The following is a 20,452-nucleotide window of genomic DNA, read 5'->3' as shown; positions in this document are numbered from 1 at the left end:
GGCTTGGTTAGATATGAGAGTGGGGGACTTTTGGAATTAACTGATTTCTCATCAGGTCTGTCTTCTGATTGAAGTGTAGCAGTTATAGTCCCATTCTCTTTCAAGGTGTCTGTTAGCTCTTTCAGGGATGTAAACTCATGTATATATAGAGGATAAGTGCAGCTTCTAGGTCTTGAATCATTACAATGCCATTGTTGTAGGCATTAATGGTGAAGAGTCGATTATCAGGCTCCTGTTCATGAAATACCAAGATCTGTCGACCATTAGTGATTTGTCTCTTTCCGACATGGCCAAAGTGTATTCTGTGGCAGAATACCAAGCAGCAGTATGCTCTGTGTTGCAGGCTTTGGTTTTCCCATTTATATTTTGAGGTTGGGCGTTAGCACGTTAGCACGTGGGGCGCACCGACTGGTGTCACCTCATTAGTCAGTATGTGTTACACCTGTGTGTAACGGTTGGTGTGAGGTGTGACCCAGGTGCAGTGCAGGATAGACAGTAGGCAGTAGGCATAGATGGTGAAACAAGGATCTTTACTGGTGGTCCCAAAGTCAGGATACAAAATAACGGACTTGTCACAATAAAATAAAGGAGGAGCAAATTGGTCTCCAAAAACAGGCTGACAGCAAAAATACGAAATACTAACTACGACTGAAACAACACTGAAACAGGGAGAACATTTCTCAAGTACCTTTAAATACGTCTCGCGATCAGACACTGATTTCCCCCCCCCCCCGCCAGACGAACAGCCCCAGCCGTTCACCTCGGCGCCTGATTGTTGTTATCAGCCCTGGGTCCAGAATGTCCCTCCTGGGCACCCAGGACCGCTCCTCAGGCCCATAACCCTCCCAGTCCACCAGAAATTGGAGACCCCTCCCCACCTGCCGGCAGTCCAGGATCCGGTCCACTGTAAAAGCCGGCTGCCCTCCGACGAGGTGCAGCGGGGGAACAGGACAAGGAGAGGGAGCCAGGGGACAGGTGGCGATGGGTTTGAGGAGGGACACATGGAACGTGGGATGCACCCGCATGGTGTGGGGAAGTTGCAGGCGGTAGGCCACTGGGTTGACTCGCCGGACCACTGAATGGCCCGTCAACCGGGGGGACAGCTTCCTGGACTCCACGCGGAGGGGAAGATCCCGCGTGGAGAGCCACACCCTCTGTCCCAGGCGAAAAACCGGGACCGGGCGACGCCTGCAGTTGGCCTGATGTTGAGACCTGACCGAGGCCCGCTTAAGCGACTGATGTGGGCCTGGACCGACGGGACCGCCGCCTCCTCCTCTTGCTCGGGAATAGGGTTGGTACCCGTATTGGCACTGGAAGGGGGACAGGCCAGTGGACGAGCAGAGAAGGGTGTTGTGGGCGTACTCCGCCCACGCTAGTCGCTGACTCCACGTAGCTGGGTTGCTGGAGGCGTGGTGTTCTTCGACCCCGGACGGTATGAGATCGTGAACCGGAACCTGGTGAAGAACAACGCCCACCTGGCCTGGCGCGAGTTGAGCCTCTTGGCCCCCTGAATGTAGGCTAAGTTCTTATGGTCAGTCCATATGACGAATGGATGGGCGGCCCCCTCTAGCCAATGCCACCACTCCCCCAGGGCGAGCTTGACCGCTAGCAGCTTGGGGACAGTGCGCCGGGTGATGAAGCCCGACCCCAACGGCCGGCCGTCCAGGCCCATGACCGGAACCGGCTCGGAGAGGGAGGGTAACGGAACGCTCCACCCTTGGGCCAGCCCCGAGTCCATCAGATTTCCCGCGGCCTCCGAATCCACCAGTGCATGCGCCCGATGCGCAGCACGGGCCCACTGAACCCTGACGGGAGAAAAGTCTGGGAGTCTCTGGAGTTGGGGTTTCCGTTCCGGCTCGCTAGCACCCCTCCCGATATTAGCGAGCCCTCCCATTTCCCGGCTTCTCCGGGCATGAGTCACAGTGGTGACCTGTCTGGCCGCAGTACAGGCAACGTCCCTGGCGCAGACCCCTCTGCTTCTCCATCCTGGACAAGCGCGCCACACCCACCTGCATAGCCTCCTCCTGAGGCGTCTCCTCCCTGAATCGGCGGAAAGTCTCTGGGCTGATAGGGTGATGCGGAGGTGCGCCTTGCGTCATCCCTCTCTCGTGCACTCTCTCACGACGCCGATTGTCTACCCACACCGAGAGGTTGACGAGGCCGTCCAGTCGTTCAGGCAGCTCCCTGAAGGAGAGTTTGTCCTTCATCCCCTCCGATAGCCCCTGCGCGTAAAGGACGACCAGGGTGGCCTCCTCCCATCCTGCCTCTCAAGCCCGGGTCTGGAATTCCACGGAGTAGTCCGCCACCGAACGGTCACCCTGCCGACAGGCCGTGAGCTGCCTCCTGGCCTCGTGCCCCGACACCACCAAAGAGGTGTCGAACACCTTGCGTATCTCCCGGGTGAATTGGTAGGAGTCGGAGCACGCCGGAGTTTGGCTCTCCAACTCCGCGGTAGGCCAGGAAAGGGCCTGACCCGTCAACAGAGTGATAATGTAGGCCACCCGGTCCTGCTCCATCGGAGGAGGGTTGTAGGCTGAATACCAGGGAACACTGGGTGAGGAATTCCCTGCAGCCCTCTGGATGTCAGTTGTACCTCTCCGGAGGTGGTAGGCGGGGTTCCCGCGATGTCGCTCCGCTGGCTGCCGGGGCTGGTCGGGTGTCCACCCGGCTCTGCACGGTGATCGTCAGCTGGCGGAGATTCTCGGTGATCTGCTGCAGGCTACGTCGTGCTGGTTCAGCATAGCTCCCTGCGTTGCCAATGCGCTACGATACTGTGCTGCCTCCGCTGGGTCCATATTGGCTCAGTTTTCTGTAAGGGTTGGTGTGAGGTGTGACCCAGGTGCGTTGCAGGATAGACAGTAGGCAGTAGGCAGAGATGGTGAAACAAGGATATTTACTGGTGGTCCCAAAGCCAGGATACAAAATAACGGACTTGTCATGATAAAATAAAGGAGGAGCAAATTGGTCTCCAAAAACAGGCTGACAGCAAAAATACGAAATACTAACTACGACTGAAACAACAATGAAACAGGGAGAACACTTCTCAAGTACCTGTACATACGTCTCGCGATCAGACACTGATTCGTACTACTTGGCATCGAGAAACTAGCAGAGAAAACTGAGCAAAGGAACACAGGGAAGTGAGGGCATAGATACACAGGTGAACAGGTAGATAGAGGTGACACCAATAGGATCATGATTAGTCCAAACTGTGAGTGAGGAGGTGCCTAAGGTTGTCGGAGGAGGACACCTAGTGGGTCGCTCCGGAACTGCGACCCCCTCCTGTAACACCTGTGCTGGTTTGTCATCTCGTTAGTGGGAAGGTGTTTCACCTGTGCTGGCCCAGGTGATATTTAAGAGTGGTTGGCCGAGTGCTCCAGTTGTGTTGATAGATGCAGAGGGTTAACACCTTTAGTTGGCGCTCCCTATTTTGATTTCTAAACAATCAATCCTTTATCTGATCTTCCCTGTTTTCGTTTTGCTCCAGTTTTTGGTTTGCTTCCTGTCTTTAAGTTTGCCTGTTGTTGGGCAAATTTAGTGAGCGCTCATGGCGGGTATCTTTTAGGTCCCATTTGTTGTTGCTAGACAACTTTCAGTGGACATCCCCATGAGTGTCTTTCAGAACCCCTCCTAAAACCCAGCCTGTTTCGTTTTGGTTGTTGTCAGTGACTCTTTGTTAGTTCCCCTTTCTGTTTCAGCAAAATGTTGGGTTTTCTTGCTGAGGACGTAACATCTGTATAGAAGAGCAGGTCAGAGATTGTATTCTTGTCTCCAATTAGAGTATAATCAGTAAACAATGTCTCTAGATTTTCCCTCCGCAGCTTTTGTTTGGGATGCTGTTTAGAATGTCCAGAGTTCTGTTCAGCTGGTAGATCAAATGGAAGGGGCCAAGCTCCTGCTACTATTTCCATTGTTATTTTTAGAATTTGATTATTGATGCATGCAACTTTTAAATAATGCACTTTAAAAAAATAATAATAATAATAATTTATTACATTTCTATAGCACCTTTCATAACAATCTCAAAGCGCTTCAAAAGCAAAAAAACAAACAACCAATACATCATCATGAGTATCCTAGCTATAGTTAGGTCAACCAATAGAGGCCAAGTCTTTTAGTGCATGTATCCTCCAAAGATGGAGAGGGACAGTTCATGGCTTGATCAGAGGAAGGTTGGACCGGGAGATGGTTGATGAAGAGTCTGGTGACGATCATGTAGAGGGCTACTCTGGAAACCAGCCTGAGTCGTGTAGCTACTGGACTAATGAAAATATAAAGCTATTAAATGTGTAATTTAGTGCAATTAACACTGTTCACATCAACTATAATGTCCAGAACAATCCTACTTCGCCTTTATGTGCTTTTTTGTTTGTTTGTTTGTGTTTGTTTGTTTCCTTTTCATTGCCTTGTACTGTCTTTCCTTTAGAAATCCTCCAGAAATCCTCCAAATCAATTCCTTTTTCTGTTAGTTTTATCCTCTATTTTTCCTCCTTTTTCTCGTTGTCCTTATGTCCTAGTCCCTCAATCCTGCCATTGTTGCTTCTTGCTTCTTGACAGATGATCAAGATGATTTAGTAGACTAGCTAGCTTTCATAGTCAGGTTGATCAATCTCTCAAAATAAATCTCAAAATAAAACAATCTTCTCAAAGGAAAAACATCTCCAGATGTGGAGACAGCACTGCATTGAAACAACCAAACTGTTCACTAAAAATGAAATAATTTAACAAAACGTATAAGAAATGTAGGAGGAGCCTAACTGCTGCTGCTCAGTTAGATGGTGATGTCACATTGACCGGTCCCAAGTCAATGTGCTGGAGTACGAGGTAGTTGAGGTGATTGAGGTAATATGTACAGTGGCTTGCGAAAGTATTCACCCCCCTTGGCATTTTTCCTATTTTGTTGCCTTACAACCTGGAATTTAAATGGATTTTTGGGGGGGGTTGTATCATTTGATTTACACAACATGCCTACCACTTTGAAGATGACAAATATTTTTTGTGTGTGAAACAAACAAGAAATAAGACAAAAAAACAGAACTTGCGCGTGCATAACTATTCGCCCCCCCCCAAAAGTCAATACTTTGTAGAGCCACCTTTTGCATCAATTACAGCTGCAAGTCTCTTGGGGTATGTCTCTATAAGCTTGGCACATCTAGCCACAGGGATTTTTGCCCATTCTTCAAGGCAAAACTGCTCCAGCATAGTGGACACACCTTCTCATAGTGATTATAATTGGTACCCGAGGGTCATAACTCTAATGAATATGATAGATGTAAGCAGTGCCACAACAACAAACAGCAAGATTAACCAACTTCTCTAAAAGTTAATACTTCTTCAATTTCAACAATTGCATGTTGCTTTTCTATTTAAACCTGCTCATTTGTTGCATTTTCGAAACAGTCTCTTTCTCTGGTATTGCAATTACCTTGTCTTGTGCCATGGTAACCATGTTTACAGATACAATTGCAACCCTTTGGAAGAACCCCTGTGTTGGTAAAAAAAAAAAAGCATAACTGACTACTGAATTAATAGTGTTGGCGCGATGGCTGCTGTAAACATATTAGTTACTGTGATACAAGCCACATTGAATTTGGCTATTAATAACAATTTACAATAACTAATTATATATTGGCAATTTATTAACAATTTTAAAGCGTTTATGAAGATAAATCTGTATTGTTAGCAAAGTAAGTTGTTGCTCCTTTTAGGTGAACAAATTAACTCAAATGTTTTCACTGAAATAAGACATGAAGTGTCTAGTTAAGCATTACAAACGTGTTTGCTTATTTTTTTCTTTAAGCAATGGCTTTTTTCTGGCCACTCTTCCGTAAAGCCCAGCTCTGTGGAGTGTACGGCTTAAAGTGGTCCTATGGACAGATACTCCAATCTCCACTGTGGAGCTTTGCAGCTCCTTCAGGGTTATCTTTGGTCTCTTTGTTGCCTCTCTGATGAATGCCCTCCTTGCCTGGGCCGTGAGTTTTGGTGGGCGGCCCTCTCTTGGCAGGTTTGTTGTGGTGCCATATTCGTTACATTTTTAAATAATGGATTTAATGGTGCTCCGTGGGATGTTCAACGTTTCTGATGTTTTTTTATAACCCAACCCTGATCTGTACTTCTCCACAACTTTGTCCCTGACCTGTTTGTAGAGCCCCTTGCTTAGTGGTGTTGCAGACTCTGGGGCCTTTCAGAACAGGTGTATATATACTGAGATCATGTGACAGATCATGTGACACTTAGATTGCACACAGGTGGTCTTTATTTAACTAATTATGTGACTTCTGAAGGTAATTGGTTGCACCAGATCTTATTTAGGGGCTTCATAGCAAAGGGGGTGAATACATATGCCCGCACCACTTTTCCGTTATTCATTTTTTAACTGTAGGCTGCTACAGACAGGGAAAGAATGGTAGGGGTATAAATCACAAGATATACATCTTAGCACTAAATATATAGATATTACGGTGTGAAACCATATCGTAAAACAAACATGGGAGCTATATGCTGCTCAGAAACAAAAGGATATCTAAAAACACTTTAAGAGTTGTTGTTGTGTTTTTTACAAAACTGTTCAAACCGCAATGGTGAGACAATTAGCTGATGGGTAAATACCAAATTACTATTGTAATGCTTGCATGACCTCAGGATACCAACAGGTTCAGTGTTTGTGAATCACTTTTATCTCTCCAATACAGGTAGTGTTTTCCATGTCCATAACATGGCAGCATTGGGCTAGCTAACCCTAAGATTTTGAAGCATTGATAGTACATTATACTGGATGGTGGATCAGAAGACCTGATCATAATACACAATAGCCCATGCATGGATAATGTTCAGAAGTCGGCACATAGTGGACACACCTTCTCATAGTGATTATAATTGGTACCCGAGGGTCATAACTCTAATGAATATGATAGATGTAAGCAGTGCCACAACAACAAACCGCAAGATTAACCAACTTCTCTAAAAGTTAATACTTCTTCAATTTCAACAATTGCATGTTGCTTTTCTATTTAAACCTGCTCATTTGTTGCATTTTCGAAACAGTCTCTTTCTCTGGTATTGCAATTACCTTGTCTTGTGCCATGGTAACCATGTTTACAGATACAATTGCAACCCTTTGGAAGAACCCCTGTGTTGGTAAAAAAAAAAAAAGCATAACTGACTACTGAATTAATAGTGTTGGTGCGATGGCTGCTGTAAACATATTAGTTACTGTGATACAAGCCACATTGAATTTGGCTATTAATAACAATTTACAATAACTAATTATATATTGGCAATTTATTACCAATTTTAAAGCGTTTATGAAGATAAATCTGTATTGTTAGCAAAGTAAGTTGTTGCTCCTTTTAGGTGAACAAATTAACTCAAATGTTTTCACTGAAATAAGACATGAAGTGTCTAGTTAAGCATTACAGGCTGCACACATTACAGGCTTCTTCTCTGAAATGCCCTGTCTGACTGGTTGTGATAGGTACAGTGTTAGTTTATAATACACCAAATATTCATTAATATGCTGTACTGTTTGTAAACACTTTACCTTGCAGCCAACCTGCTTGCACCAATCCTTTGTAATTACATTAAAATACTGTGAAATACAAACCCCTCCCATCAACCAATTTAATTCATCCATTCATTCAATCAGTCCGATGAAGGTAGCATTTAATTTTGTACAATATAATAGTCAATTCTACTGTGTGTCATTACACAGTACTTGCTTTGATACCATATTTACATTACAAATGGTGTACTGTAATATGAAATACAGAATTTTACTTGCCACCGAGCTGCCTGTAAGATACTGTCAAATTCATGGTAACCTCTTTACAATGTGCCCCTGACAGACATTTGCCATTTTATAATTATTGTTTGTGCATGCTGTAGTGTAGATTCTCTAACCAGTCCAGCACTACCACTTCACATTCTATAGAGCTAACAAACCTGATTTGTCAGCATCAATCTGGTTATGACAAGGTTTGACTTCAAACAGTAAGCTTTAGTCACTACACTTTAAAGGGGTTGCCCAGAATTGTAAGTTACAGGCAGCTACCGGCAAGTAAGTTACTGTATTTCATACGGCAGTACACCTACTGTAATATAAATACAGTATCAAAGCAAGTACTGTGTAATGACACACAGTACAATACTGTAAAAAAGTCAATGCTACTGTAATGAATGAACGAAACGATTAATGAATGAAATGACATTTATTGAGGCGAGATGGGGTTATTAATTCACATTATTTACATGGGTTTGGTGCAAGCAGGTTGGCTGCTAGGTCAGGGGTTCCCAAACCTTTTCACTCAGGACACCCTTCCAGCATTGGCTTCCAGCAGGTTGGCTGCTAGGTCAGGGGTGTCCAAACCTTTTCACTCAGGATACCCCCCCTCCCTTAAGCTTATTTCCTGCAATTCTATACATTTTGTCATGGGGTGCAGAGAACATATTGCAGTTTTAAAGCAAGTTTTCTTGCAATTCTATACATTTTATCCATGTCTAATGTGCATTCATGTGATATTTGAGTGACTCAAACATTAAAACGTTAGCTAACATGGGCTAGTTGATCTGGACATTTCTGACAAGTTATACATAGCTCTCTAAGGTATGCAAGAGGAAAACTGATGATGCACTACCCAATTTCGAAATTGCACCTTGTGCATTCTACTATTACAACTTTCAAGAGTAAGTTGAAAGCCTTAAAATAATATTCATATATATTTTTTTTGGGGGGTGGAGGTCTGCGGGGCGTGCCCCTCAGTTTGGGAACCACTGTGCTAAGTAATTACTGAATATCAATGGATATTTGGTGTTCTAACACTTGCACTTAATAGAGGCCTTAACAAAGGCTTCCAAACTTACAGCGAAACATTTATTTTTTACCCCAATTTCGTGATTACGATCTTGTCTCATCGCTGCAACTCCCCAACAGGCTTGGGAGAGGCGAAGGTCGAGTCATGCGTCCTCCGAAACATGACCCGCCAAGCCGCGCTTCTTAACACCCGCTCGCTTAACCCAGAAGCCAATTGCACCAATGTGTCAGAGGAAACACCGGCCCGCCACAAGGAGTCGGCACCCGGCCCGCCACAAGGAGTCGCTAGAGCGCGATGAGCCAAGTAAAGCCCCCCGGCAAAACCCTCCCCTAACCCGGACGACGCTGGGCCAATTGTGCGCCGCCCTATGGGACTCCCGGTTACGGCCGGTTGTGACACAGTCTGGGACCAAACCCCAGGCTGTAGTGACGCCGCAACACTACGATGCAGTGCCTTAGACCGCTGCGCCACTCGGAAGGCCAACTCAAAAGGTTTTTGACGCTCCAAAAATATGGTACAGTATGTAATCTGGGGTGGAATTACAGTACAATTCGAAATACAGCAATTCTTTCCCTGCCCAGAACATTTTCCCACAATTCACCATCATTTACAGTATGCTGCAGTAGAACGTGTCACACAGTATTTCACTGTTGATAATACACAATTTCCCTGTATGCATTTTGCCGTTACAGTGTATGTAAATTCCCTGGTTTCTTCTGCCAGATAGCTGTGCTTGCCAGGAGGATATAAATCAACTCATGACAAAACATTTTACACTACATTGTATCATGAACAGAAAGTGGGTCTAGCATAGCCCCTCCCACGCAACCTGGTCTAAGAGCATTTCATATGATTCTGTACATAAATCTGAAACACTACATTTAGTATGACATGTTTCATATGGTATGTATTAATTTGTGGATGTCCATCACCAATTTCACATGATATGTTATGAATTACAATTCATATTACATGTTACAATTTTACAAAACCTACAATATGTTACGAATCTGCAAAACGTTTGACATGTTACGAATTCTAGCTAGGTGGCTAACATTAGCTAGCTTGCTAACGTTAGCTGGGTTAGGGGTTAGGGTTAAGTTTAGGAGTTAGGTTAAAGGGTTAAGGTTAGGGGAACGGTTAGCTAAAATAGTTAAGGTTAGGGTTAGGGGAAGGGTTAACTAACATGCTAAGTAGTTGCAAAGTAGCTAAAAAGTAGTAAGTAGTTGAAAAGGTGCTAATTAGCTAAAATGCTAAAGTTGTCCGTGATGAGATTTAAACTCGCAACCTTTGGGTTGCTAGACGTTGTTGTTAAACGCCCAGCCATCCACCCAGACGTAACCATCTGTCTGATGTAACCGTACCAAACGTAAATTATAATACTTATTTCGTGTCCCGGATTAATGTTTACTATATTACGTCTAGTCTATGAGACCAGGCTGTCTTACGTCGCAGCTGTCAGGGAGGTTGAGCTCTTTATAGCTCAATGGTTGTGCTAGAAGCAATAACACGTAGAAACTCACTTAGCCTAGAAATGCCAATGGTTATCAGTAGCATGTTTATCGTTTCCTATAGAATATATCTGTTCCTAAAAAGTAAGTTTACTTGAGTTTAGATTAAATAGATTCCAAAGGGGTCTGTGGTTAAAATATCGATTATTTTGCATAGCCTAAATTCTGCAGACTCATTCCAAATCGGCCACAAGAAACTCATGCATGTCACTGTCACATTACATTATTACCTTCGTCTGGCAACCACCAGTAATCCTGGTAGCACCAGGTAGGCTATAGGAATGAATTGTCAAGCTTTGATCACATATTGCAAACTAAATTTACACTGCATCCTATGAAACTATACTGCCTATGTTGAGTGAATGGACTTGTACGACTGTGTTGTATCAGATTCAAATTAAATAGCTGCTCATGGGCAATAAATAACATATGTTTGTCAGTGTGGTAAAACAATCTGTCGTGGATGTCAATCTTCAAAACGTCTACATTGTAGGTCGTAGCATCGTTACTATAAGGTAATTGTTCAGTGTTAAAAATACACTGCCTATGACATCTGCACTTGTTTACGTCTTCCGAAAAGCCCATAAGTCGTTCTCGGTTGGCTATTCACAGCCTAGCTTTGGTCGAATGTCTGCATGCATAGCACATAATAAACCGTATTATCTAAAGTCCAAATTCCTTACCCGTCCGATCCAGATTCTGCGTGCTTTTTGAACGACTGGAGCCTCTCATCATCCCTGTTTAGTTCTGATGTAGCCTACGTTACGTAGAGGTTGGTTGTGGTGTGTGTGCGTCTGATGAGAGAGGGGCAATCACACGGAACAAACGTGCTGCAGCCAGTTGAGGTCTAGAGCTGTGTGATACTGTGATGAATGTTGACTATGCAAATACACACACACTTCTGCTAGATTGCTTCAGAGTGATTGGGATTCCTCTGTAAGAGGCTCAGGCTGAGTGACTATTCAGTTTCTCAAGAAAGATGAACATGTTGATATTTGTCTTATTGTTCACACTGTGTTTCAGCTTGGGCCAGGAAATCAAATGAAATCACAGACAGTCAGGTATGAGTTTAGGACAGGTCACTGATGCTGTGTAGCCTACTCAACAATGCCTACATGTTCTTGGCCTGCTGCATTGAATGAGTTGCAGGCTATATATAGACTGAGATGTAGGCCAAGGACTTCCAGTGAGTCTAAGAACTCATTTATTTAAGTTTCCTCTGGGAGATTTTGTTTACCATAGATGGGATCTGAATGAACACATTTTCAAAGCAATACAACTGAAAGTTAAACCGCTGTAGCCTAATCTGAATTTTGCAATGACATGGCCTATTGATTTAGTAGCAACCCTAACTGAGCTATATGGGTTAAGTGGACACACACACACGCACACACGCACACACACCTAACAATGTGACCCAGCAGCCCAGCAGAGATAACAGTGCAGCATGTGACCCACCTTTGTGGACTGAAGATCGAGAGAAAGCAAGAGAGAGAGAGATAATTGCGGGGTGCTGTATGTGTGCACAAGATCGAAGGGTAGATAAATGAGGGGGTCATTATAATGGCAGAGAGGGAAAGAGAGCTATGGTAAAAGGCTGATAGGAAGAGATAGAGCAAGTTAGAAGAGTAAAGTACAACATAGAGAGAGAGAGAGAGAGAGAGAGAGAGAGATAAGGGTCACTGTGCATGAGAATGGCTTGACCCCTCTCCTGTTCCTCACCACGTCTCCCTAAAGACCATAGTGATTAGCATCCCTTCGTACTGCCTTTTTACCCTTTCACTTCATCCCACATATCCCCCTCCCACACTCTAGCCTCTGGCAGCATGCTGTGTCCAGGGCTGGCTAAACAGGCTGTGTCCAGTCCAGTCACTGCTGGAGGCACAACAAATACCATCCATACCGGCCTCCTGCTCTAATCATGTATCTGCTGCCATGACTGTATTGAGCATGCTAGTGTCTGTGGGGGAGTTGTGGAGGAGCTGCTTTGAAGTGAAATCATAACTAACAGATGCTTTATAACAGAGTTATAAAGTTTAAAGTTATTTTGGTCACACACGTTGTTAAAGAGTTAATGGTGCATCTGCCTTCAGTCCATTGCGAGTCATCATGCCAGTCACCATCTTCTACCCCAGCCTGTTTTCATCATCCATTATGACAGGGTAAATTTGCATTTTTGATTACGAAGTACCTTCTTGTAACACATGAAGAAGAAATGTCTCTCAGAGAGGAAAAATAAAATGACTGCAACATGTTCTGTTTTATTACTATGTATTTTACTTTCATCCAACAAACTGTAAAGGATAAAACACAGACTGTTGGAGGGCTAAATGAAGTGGCATACTATCTGTGAACTGTCACTCAAACCTTCCTTTTCTGCCCTAATTCCTCTGATGTAGAAAGATCTGAGAATGTCAGTGAAAATATCCATGAGAACCAAACAACAGCTGTGAGGTCATGATCTATTTGAGCCAAATATAAGCATGGCCGATATCCTATATTAACAACAGCAAAGCCAAACGCAACTACACTGAAGAAAAATATAAACAAAACATGTAAAGTGTTGGTCCCATGTTTCATTAGTTGAATTAAAAGTTCCCCGAATTTTTATTGCACAAATTTGTTTACATCCCTGTTAGTGAGCATTTTTTATTTGCCAAGATAATCCGTCCATCTGACAGGTGTGGCATATCAAGAAGCTGTTTAAACAGCATGATCATTACACAGATGGACGGATGCTGGGGATAATAAAAGGCCACTCTAAAATGTGCATTTTTGTCACACAACACAATGCCACAGATGGCTGACGTTTTGAGGGAGCGTGCAATTGGCATGCTGACTGCAGGAATGTCCACCAGAGCTGTTGCCAGATAATTTAATGTTCATATCTCTACCATAAGCTACCACCAACGTCGTTTTAGAGAATTTGGCAGTACATCTAACCGGCCTCACAACCGCAGACCACGTGTATGGCGTCGTGTGGGCGAGCGGTTTGCTGATGTCAACGTTGTGAACAGAGTGCCCCATGGTGGCGGTGGGGTTACGGTATGGGCAGGCAGGCAGGCAGGCATAAGCTAATGGAATTTTATCAATGGCAATTTGAATGCACAGAGATACCGTGACGAGATCCTGAGGCCCATTGTGAGGCCCATTTTTTTTTAAAGGTATCTGTGACCAACCGATTCATATCTGTATTCCCAGTCATGTGAAATCCATAGATTAGGGCCTAATTTATTTATTTAAATTTACTGATTTCCTTATATGTATGAACTGTATGCGTTTATATTTTTGTTCAGTATAACTTCTTGCTCCCATCCCCCAAATACCAGAGGGCAGCAACCATGTGAGCTGGAAGTAGGGGAAAGGTGATTAATTGTGGTATGTTCTAAACATATGAGGATGACCTTCCAGAGAAGAACTCTGAGGGTCAAACAGCTGTGTTCCAAATAACAGCTCCACTGCTCCTATTTATACAGTTGCTAGTGAAAGTCTACACACCCCTTGCCAAGTCTTCACATTTTGCTGCCTTAAAATTAAATCTATAAAGGGAATACATTATATTTATTTTCCTACCGATCTACACAACATTCTCCACATTTCTAAAGTGATAGAAAAATTATAGAACATTTTCCAAATTAATGAAAAATAAAAACAAATAAAGATGTCTTGATTGTGTATGTCTTCACACCCCAGAGTTAATACTTGGTGGAATCACCTTTGGCAGCCATTACAGCTGTGAATAATTTTGAATACAATTCTACCAACTTTGCACAACTCTTACGGTAACATTTGTCCATTGTTTTTGTCAAAATTGCTCAAGCTCATAAAGAATTTGGTTGGGAATCATTGATGGACAGCAATATTCAGGATCAAAATAAATATGAAAGGAGCAAAGCCCAGATAAAAAGTTAAAGGGAAACCCTGCCTCCATCTTCTGAATACCTAACCCTGGGATAGAGTTTTATTTTTCAGTGGGACAATTATACAAATTGTAATGCTAACGACACAACAGAATGGCTTTCCAATAGGTGTTGAGGTTTCCTGAATGGTCCAGTCTCAGTCCTGACTTACACTACATTACCAAAAGTATGTGGACACCAGCCCGTTGAACATCTAATTCCAAAATCATGGGCATTAATATGGAGTCGGTCCTCCCTTTGCTGCTATATCAGCCTCCACTCTTCTGGGAAGGCTTTCCACTAGATGTTGGAACATTGCTGCGGGGACTTGCTTCCATTCAGCCACAAGACCATTAGTGAGGTCGGGCACTGATGTTGGACGATTAGGCCTGGCTCACAGTTGGCGTTCCAATTCATCCCAAAGGTCAGGGCTCTGTGCAGGCCAGTCAAGTTCTTCCAAGGATCTCGACAAACCATTTCTGTATGGACCTCGCTTTGTACACGGGGGCATTGTCATACTGAAACAGGAAAGGGCCTTTCCCAAACTGTTGCCACAAAGTTGGAAGCACAGAATCGTCTAGAATGTCATTGTATGCTGTAGCGTTAAGATTTTCCTTCACTGGAACTAAGGGGCATAACCCGAAAAACAGCCCCAGACCATTATTCCTCCTCCACCAAACTTTACAGTTGGCACTATGCATTGGGGCAGGTAGCGTTCTCCTCACATCCGCCAAACCCAGATTCCGCTAAACCCAGGAATATATAATTGCATTGTACGTGCACTATTGAAGTAACAATTAGTTGTATGTTTTCCCACAGTGCCAACAAGCCCCACAGACTCGGACTCATCCCTCCTGTCCCACTACCAACCAAGCAAGAGTTTCTCCAGGAACATAAGTGCAAAAGGATTGGTAGGAAACTTTTGTTCATACAGAATGGCAGACATTATGCTCGTTACAAGTATTTTCCCTTTTCCTGATTAAACTTCAACAATTAATATACAATTACATTGAGTTAGAATCAATGAAAACTTGGTCTGGAAAGGCCATTGACACTAATGACTGATTTCAATACATTTCAGGGATATTATTTTTTAATTGGTTGAATGAATGTTGAAGAAACATGGGCAACTGCAGAGTTTATAAAAGAGAGAGACAAATAAGCAGTGGCGACCCATCATTCAGGGCAGGGCAGAGCCCCACCTGTTTGTTTTTTGTTGTTGCCTGTTTTGCATGTTATCGTGGCATTAATATGTGTCACATAGCAGTTCGCAAACAATGTAAAAACAATGTACTGAGTTAATAAAACCGCATACAAACCTGGTCTCTTTTTTGCTTTCTTGAGTAAGGCAGGCCCAAAATGCAGGTGTTTCAGCCTAGTTCAGTGCTTTCTGTGGTGGAGGGGCAGCCAGCGGAAAATACAGAGCGTAGGGGTTAGTAATCTTCTCTAGTTGCGCCGTGATTGGCTCAGTGTTCTGTCACTCATGGGGACACTATGTCACCGCAAAATCTACAGGGAGAGCTAGAAAGTTCAAACCCCCTTGAGTGCGGCCATAGATTTACATTAGAAGTGCCCATCCAAGAAGGCTCAAGGTCATTGGCCACAGATAAAATGAAGTTAAATCACGTTATATCTACCGTAGCTTTGATTGGACTGATCATGGCAACATCATACTTTCAAAATCTTAGCTAGCAAGCTAGACAAGCAGTCATCATCATGAATCACGTCGACAGTCTACTGGCAAATCCTTTTAAATCCTTGTCATATGAAGAGAATTTATAGATCAAACGTATCGGTGCTCAACGGCCATTGGACACAAACATTACACAACAAGTTGGAAATCGCAAATTCAACAATGAGTGGTTTGGAAGCGTTGCAAAGCAATCACTATTTCTCTTCCCCTGCCTGCTATTCGGTGGAGAGGGTGTGTGGTCTCTTTTCCAAGCTTAAAAGGATAAACATTCACACGCAACACCATGGGCCAGAAACGGTTGAATACATTGGCCATGCTGTCAATCATGCATGACTTCAGTGAGCTCAATACAACTGGGAACTCTGAAAAAAACAAGCTCCGACTGGGAAAATACGTTTTGAACGGTCATCCAACTCGGAATTCCAAGTCGGGAACTCGGGCCTCTTTCTAGAGCTCCGACCTGAAGATCACTGACGTCATGATTCAACTTTTTTATTTTATTTTGAGTTTCCAGTTGTCTTGAAAGCACCATAAATCCAGAGAATGCCAGACTTTCATGACTAAGTTTCATGACAAAATTTGCCCACAAGAAGGATCGCCGTGCCACCTTCCTGTTCAAGAGTCCAAAAATGTATTGTATGCTGCTGCATAGATTATGTAATATGCCAGGGAGATATTTATACTGTAGCTAAGAAAGTAATACTAAGTGTATGTTGTGTAGTAAGCTGTTAGTAGCCCATATGCCTCACCCTAATAATTTGGTCCTTTTTCCCCTCATAATTTAGCCTACTGTTCTGACTTGGTGCTGCACATGTAGCCTATAGCCTGTTTTAGAGAAATGTCATCAACGAATATTGTAAGAGCTTTCATTGTCTGCTTATATGCCCCCTTTATTTATCCTACGGTTCTGACTTGGTGTACATGGAGAATAGTGTAAGAACGGCCCATGTTCTGAATTCTGTCACTGTACATTTCAAAAGTGCTGAACAAAAGTTTTATTGACTAAATCCGTCTTAGTTAGAAATTACGGATTGCCTCTTATCCGCTCATCGTTCCCTTATACCATAGTTTGTACATCTCAATTGTCAGTAGAAACCACATTTGTTTAAGAAAGTCAGCCATATCAGCTATGTTTTTTTTTAAGGCAGTAAATGAGGCTGAATGAATTGTTTCACTGCCAGACAAGGCGCCGCTGGTAGCCAGGTGGTAAGGATTCACTCCATGGTGCTGAAAAGAAAGCTCTGCTGTTGGGACAGCTTTATGTAGGCCCTAACAGTTTGTGGGCACCGTTTGTCACCGTTCTAGTGCAATTAATGTATTGTTTAGTGTTGTGTAGTGGCTTTGCTGGCGTGCATCTAAAACATTTTTTTGAGTTTGCACCACCAAGATTTACATGCTAAAATCGCCACTGCAAATAAGCCAGCTATGTGGGAGAAGCTCACAATTATGCACCTTTCAATTATTATTTCCAGCTCTTTGTTGGACAGTTACTGTATATCAAAATTAATTCATTAACTGAATCCCAAGGTGGAATGTACAAGAAACTCACTTGCTTTGGCTCTACCGGTGTCCAGAGCGGACAGATGTTGCATTGCATTGCATTGCAATGCATTGATGTTACAAGTCATTATACCACCCTACTCTTAGTGATCCGCCTGCTCTATACTCTGGTGGGTCAAGACTAGTGCGCCCCACATGTGGTTGCATGCAGTACAACTGAACTGTAGGCTACTCCTGTGGCCCAGGGCCCAGTGGGGGGCCCAAGAGGTAGCAAAACAATAAAATAAAATAAATAGAAATAAGGAAATATATATAGTATATATTATATATACAGTATATATTATATATGTAGTATATTTTTATTTTTATTTGTACTGCAACTGCCAACCACAGGAGGACACAGGAGGCCGCTCTCAATGAGTGTTGACAGCCTGCTGCCCTTACCAAAAAAACGGGCTTCTGGCAAACAGTTGTGGCAAACCTTTGGCCAATTTGTCGCACATTTTTCACATGCAAATAATTTTTTTTACAAACTGTTGCGGTAACTTGTGAACTTCTAGCCAACAATTCTGCGAAAGTCAGTATGAATATGCAAATTAGATCCGGTTTTTGGTTACTGTGTTAACAACATTGAAATGTATCTACATAAACCAAATCACATAACTTTAAATTAATTTACATCTAAGAGAAAAAAACTAAAACATTAAATGTAGTAAATATACTACTAAACATGTATTCAATGTCTTAAAAGATAAAAACAAGTCCAATTGAACTTGAAATCATCAGCATGGTAATGAAGAAAAGAGCAATGCCTGGATACTTTCCAAATAAATTGTTTATGTAATCTTTTTATGCAGCTACAACATTTACATGAGAGAAATGTGAACACTATGAGGATGTTGACCTTAGGATGTTGAGAGAATGCCAAGGGTGTACAAAGCTGTCATTAAGGCAAAGGGTGGCTACTTTGAAGAATCTCAAATATAAAATATATTTTGATTTGTTTAACAGTTTTTTGGTTACTATATGATTCCATGTGTGTTATTTCATAGTTTTGATGTCTTCACTATTATTCTACAATGTAGAAAATAGTAAAAATAAAGAAAAACTCTGGAATGAGTAGGTGTCCAAACCTATGACTGGTACTGTACATTTTTTAAATAGCACATTGAAACAAAACCCTTTTGTCCAAGTATGTGTTATTTCGTAAGATAATCAATCCTATCTTATGAAATCTTAAAATTGATTTACATTATTTAATTAGCCACACAGTCCAAACATCAGACTAAAGCCTCAGCTGAACTTGATATGAACACTCACGATTGCAATCTGATAAAAACAAAGCATTTGTGCGTGTGACACTGTCTGTCTTAAGTGGTATTAACACAGATCTGTCTATCAGACAGTGCCAGAGCAAATCAATAGATATTCACAATCACTGACACACTTCATCTATGCTGTTTTGCCATACAATAATGTTCTACATTTGGGTCGAGTCAAAACATTGTTACACAGAAAACAAGTGTAAAATATTACAATTGAAGGTCACTCCACAAAGGACATGGACTAATGACTGTCATTATTTAAGTATGAACTGTATTTCACTCATAAAGCACTTTTCACAATTCCCAAAATGTAACATTTGTATTTAAAACAAATTGCTGTGTTAGAATGACAGCCCAGCTTGAACAAAACATTTCATTATACAGTTGAAGTCAGAAGTTTACATACACTTAGGTTGGAGCCATTAAAACTCGTTTTTCAACCACACCACAAATTTCTTGTTAACAAACTATAGTTTTGGCAAGCCGGTTAGGACATCTACTTTGTGCATGACACAAGTAATTTTTCTAACAATTGTTTACAGACAGATTATTTAACTTATAATTCACTGTATCACAATTCCAGTAGGTCAGAAGTTTACATACACTAAGTTGACTGTGCCTTTAAACAGCTTGGAAAATTCCAGAAAATTATGTCATGGCTTTAGAAGCTTCTGATAGGCTAATTGACATCATTTGAGTCAATTGGAGGTGTACCTGTGGATATATTTCAAGGCCTACCTTCAAACTCAGTGCCTCTTTGCTTGACATCATGGGGAAATCAAAAGAAATCAGCCAAGACCTAAGAAAAATAATTGTAGACCTCCACAAGTCTGGTTCATCCTTGGGAGCAATTTCCAAACGCCTGAAGTTACCACGTTCATCTGCACAAACAATAGTACGCAAGTATAAACACCATGGGAGCACGCAGCCATCATACCGCTCAGGAAGGAGACGCGTTCTGTCTCCTAGAGATGAACGTACTTTGGTGCGAAAAGTGCAAATCAATCGCAGAACAACAGCAAAGGACCTTGTGAAGATGCTGGAGGAAACAGGTACAAAAGTATCTATATCCACAGTAAAACGAGTCCTATATCGGCATAACCTGAAAGGCCGCTCAGCAAGGAAGAAGCCACTGCTCCAAAACCGCCATTAAAAAGCCAGACTACGGTTTGCAACTGCACATGGGGACAAAGATCGTACTTTTTGGAGAAATGTCCTCTGGTCTGATGAAACAAAGATAGAACAATTTGGCCATAATGACCATCGTTATGTTTGGAGGAAAAAGGGGGACGCTGGCAAGCTGAAGAACACCATCCCAACTGTGAAGCACGAGGGTGGCAGCATCATGCTGTGGGGGTGCTTTGCTGCAGGAGAGACTGGTGCACTTCACAAAATAGATGGCATCATGAGGAAGGAAAATATGTGGATATATTGAAGCAACATCTCAAGACATCCGTCAGGAAGTTAAAGCTTGGTCGCAAATGGGTCTTCCAAATGAACAATGACCCCAAGCATACTTCCAAAGTTGTGGCAAAATGGCTTAAGGACAACAAAGTCAAGGTATTGGAGTGGCCATCACAAAGCCCTGACCTCAATCCTATAGAAAATGTGTGGGCAGAACTGAAAAAGCGTGTGCGAGGAGGCCTACAAACCTGACTCAGTTACACCAGCTCTGTCAGGAGGAATGGGCCAAAATCCACCCAACTTATTGTAG

The 20,452-nt window shown here is 42.8% G+C and overlaps 1 protein-coding gene across 2 annotated transcripts in view; it reads right to left on the bottom strand.

Annotated features, from left to right (window-relative positions):
* Positions 1-11,093, bottom strand: part of pfkfb4a (6-phosphofructo-2-kinase/fructose-2,6-biphosphatase 4a) — a gene marked incomplete at its 5' end in the record, with an annotated part of 63,383 nt that extends 52,290 nt beyond the window's left edge. For both annotated transcript variants that reach the window (XM_084173584.1, XM_084173583.1), the window contains one exon: positions 11,005-11,093. In XM_084173584.1, coding sequence (XP_084029710.1) covers positions 11,005-11,056 — 52 coding nt within the window. The remainder of the gene's footprint in view (positions 1-11,004) is intronic.
* Between the last annotated feature and the right edge of the window lie 9,359 nt (positions 11,094-20,452).

The sequence above is a fragment of the Coregonus lavaretus genome (assembly GCF_964263955.1).
Source record: "Coregonus lavaretus genome assembly, chromosome: 12".
In the NCBI taxonomy this organism is placed as follows: Eukaryota; Metazoa; Chordata; class Actinopteri; order Salmoniformes; family Salmonidae; genus Coregonus; species Coregonus lavaretus.
This window is presented reverse-complemented; position numbering and strand designations above follow the sequence as displayed.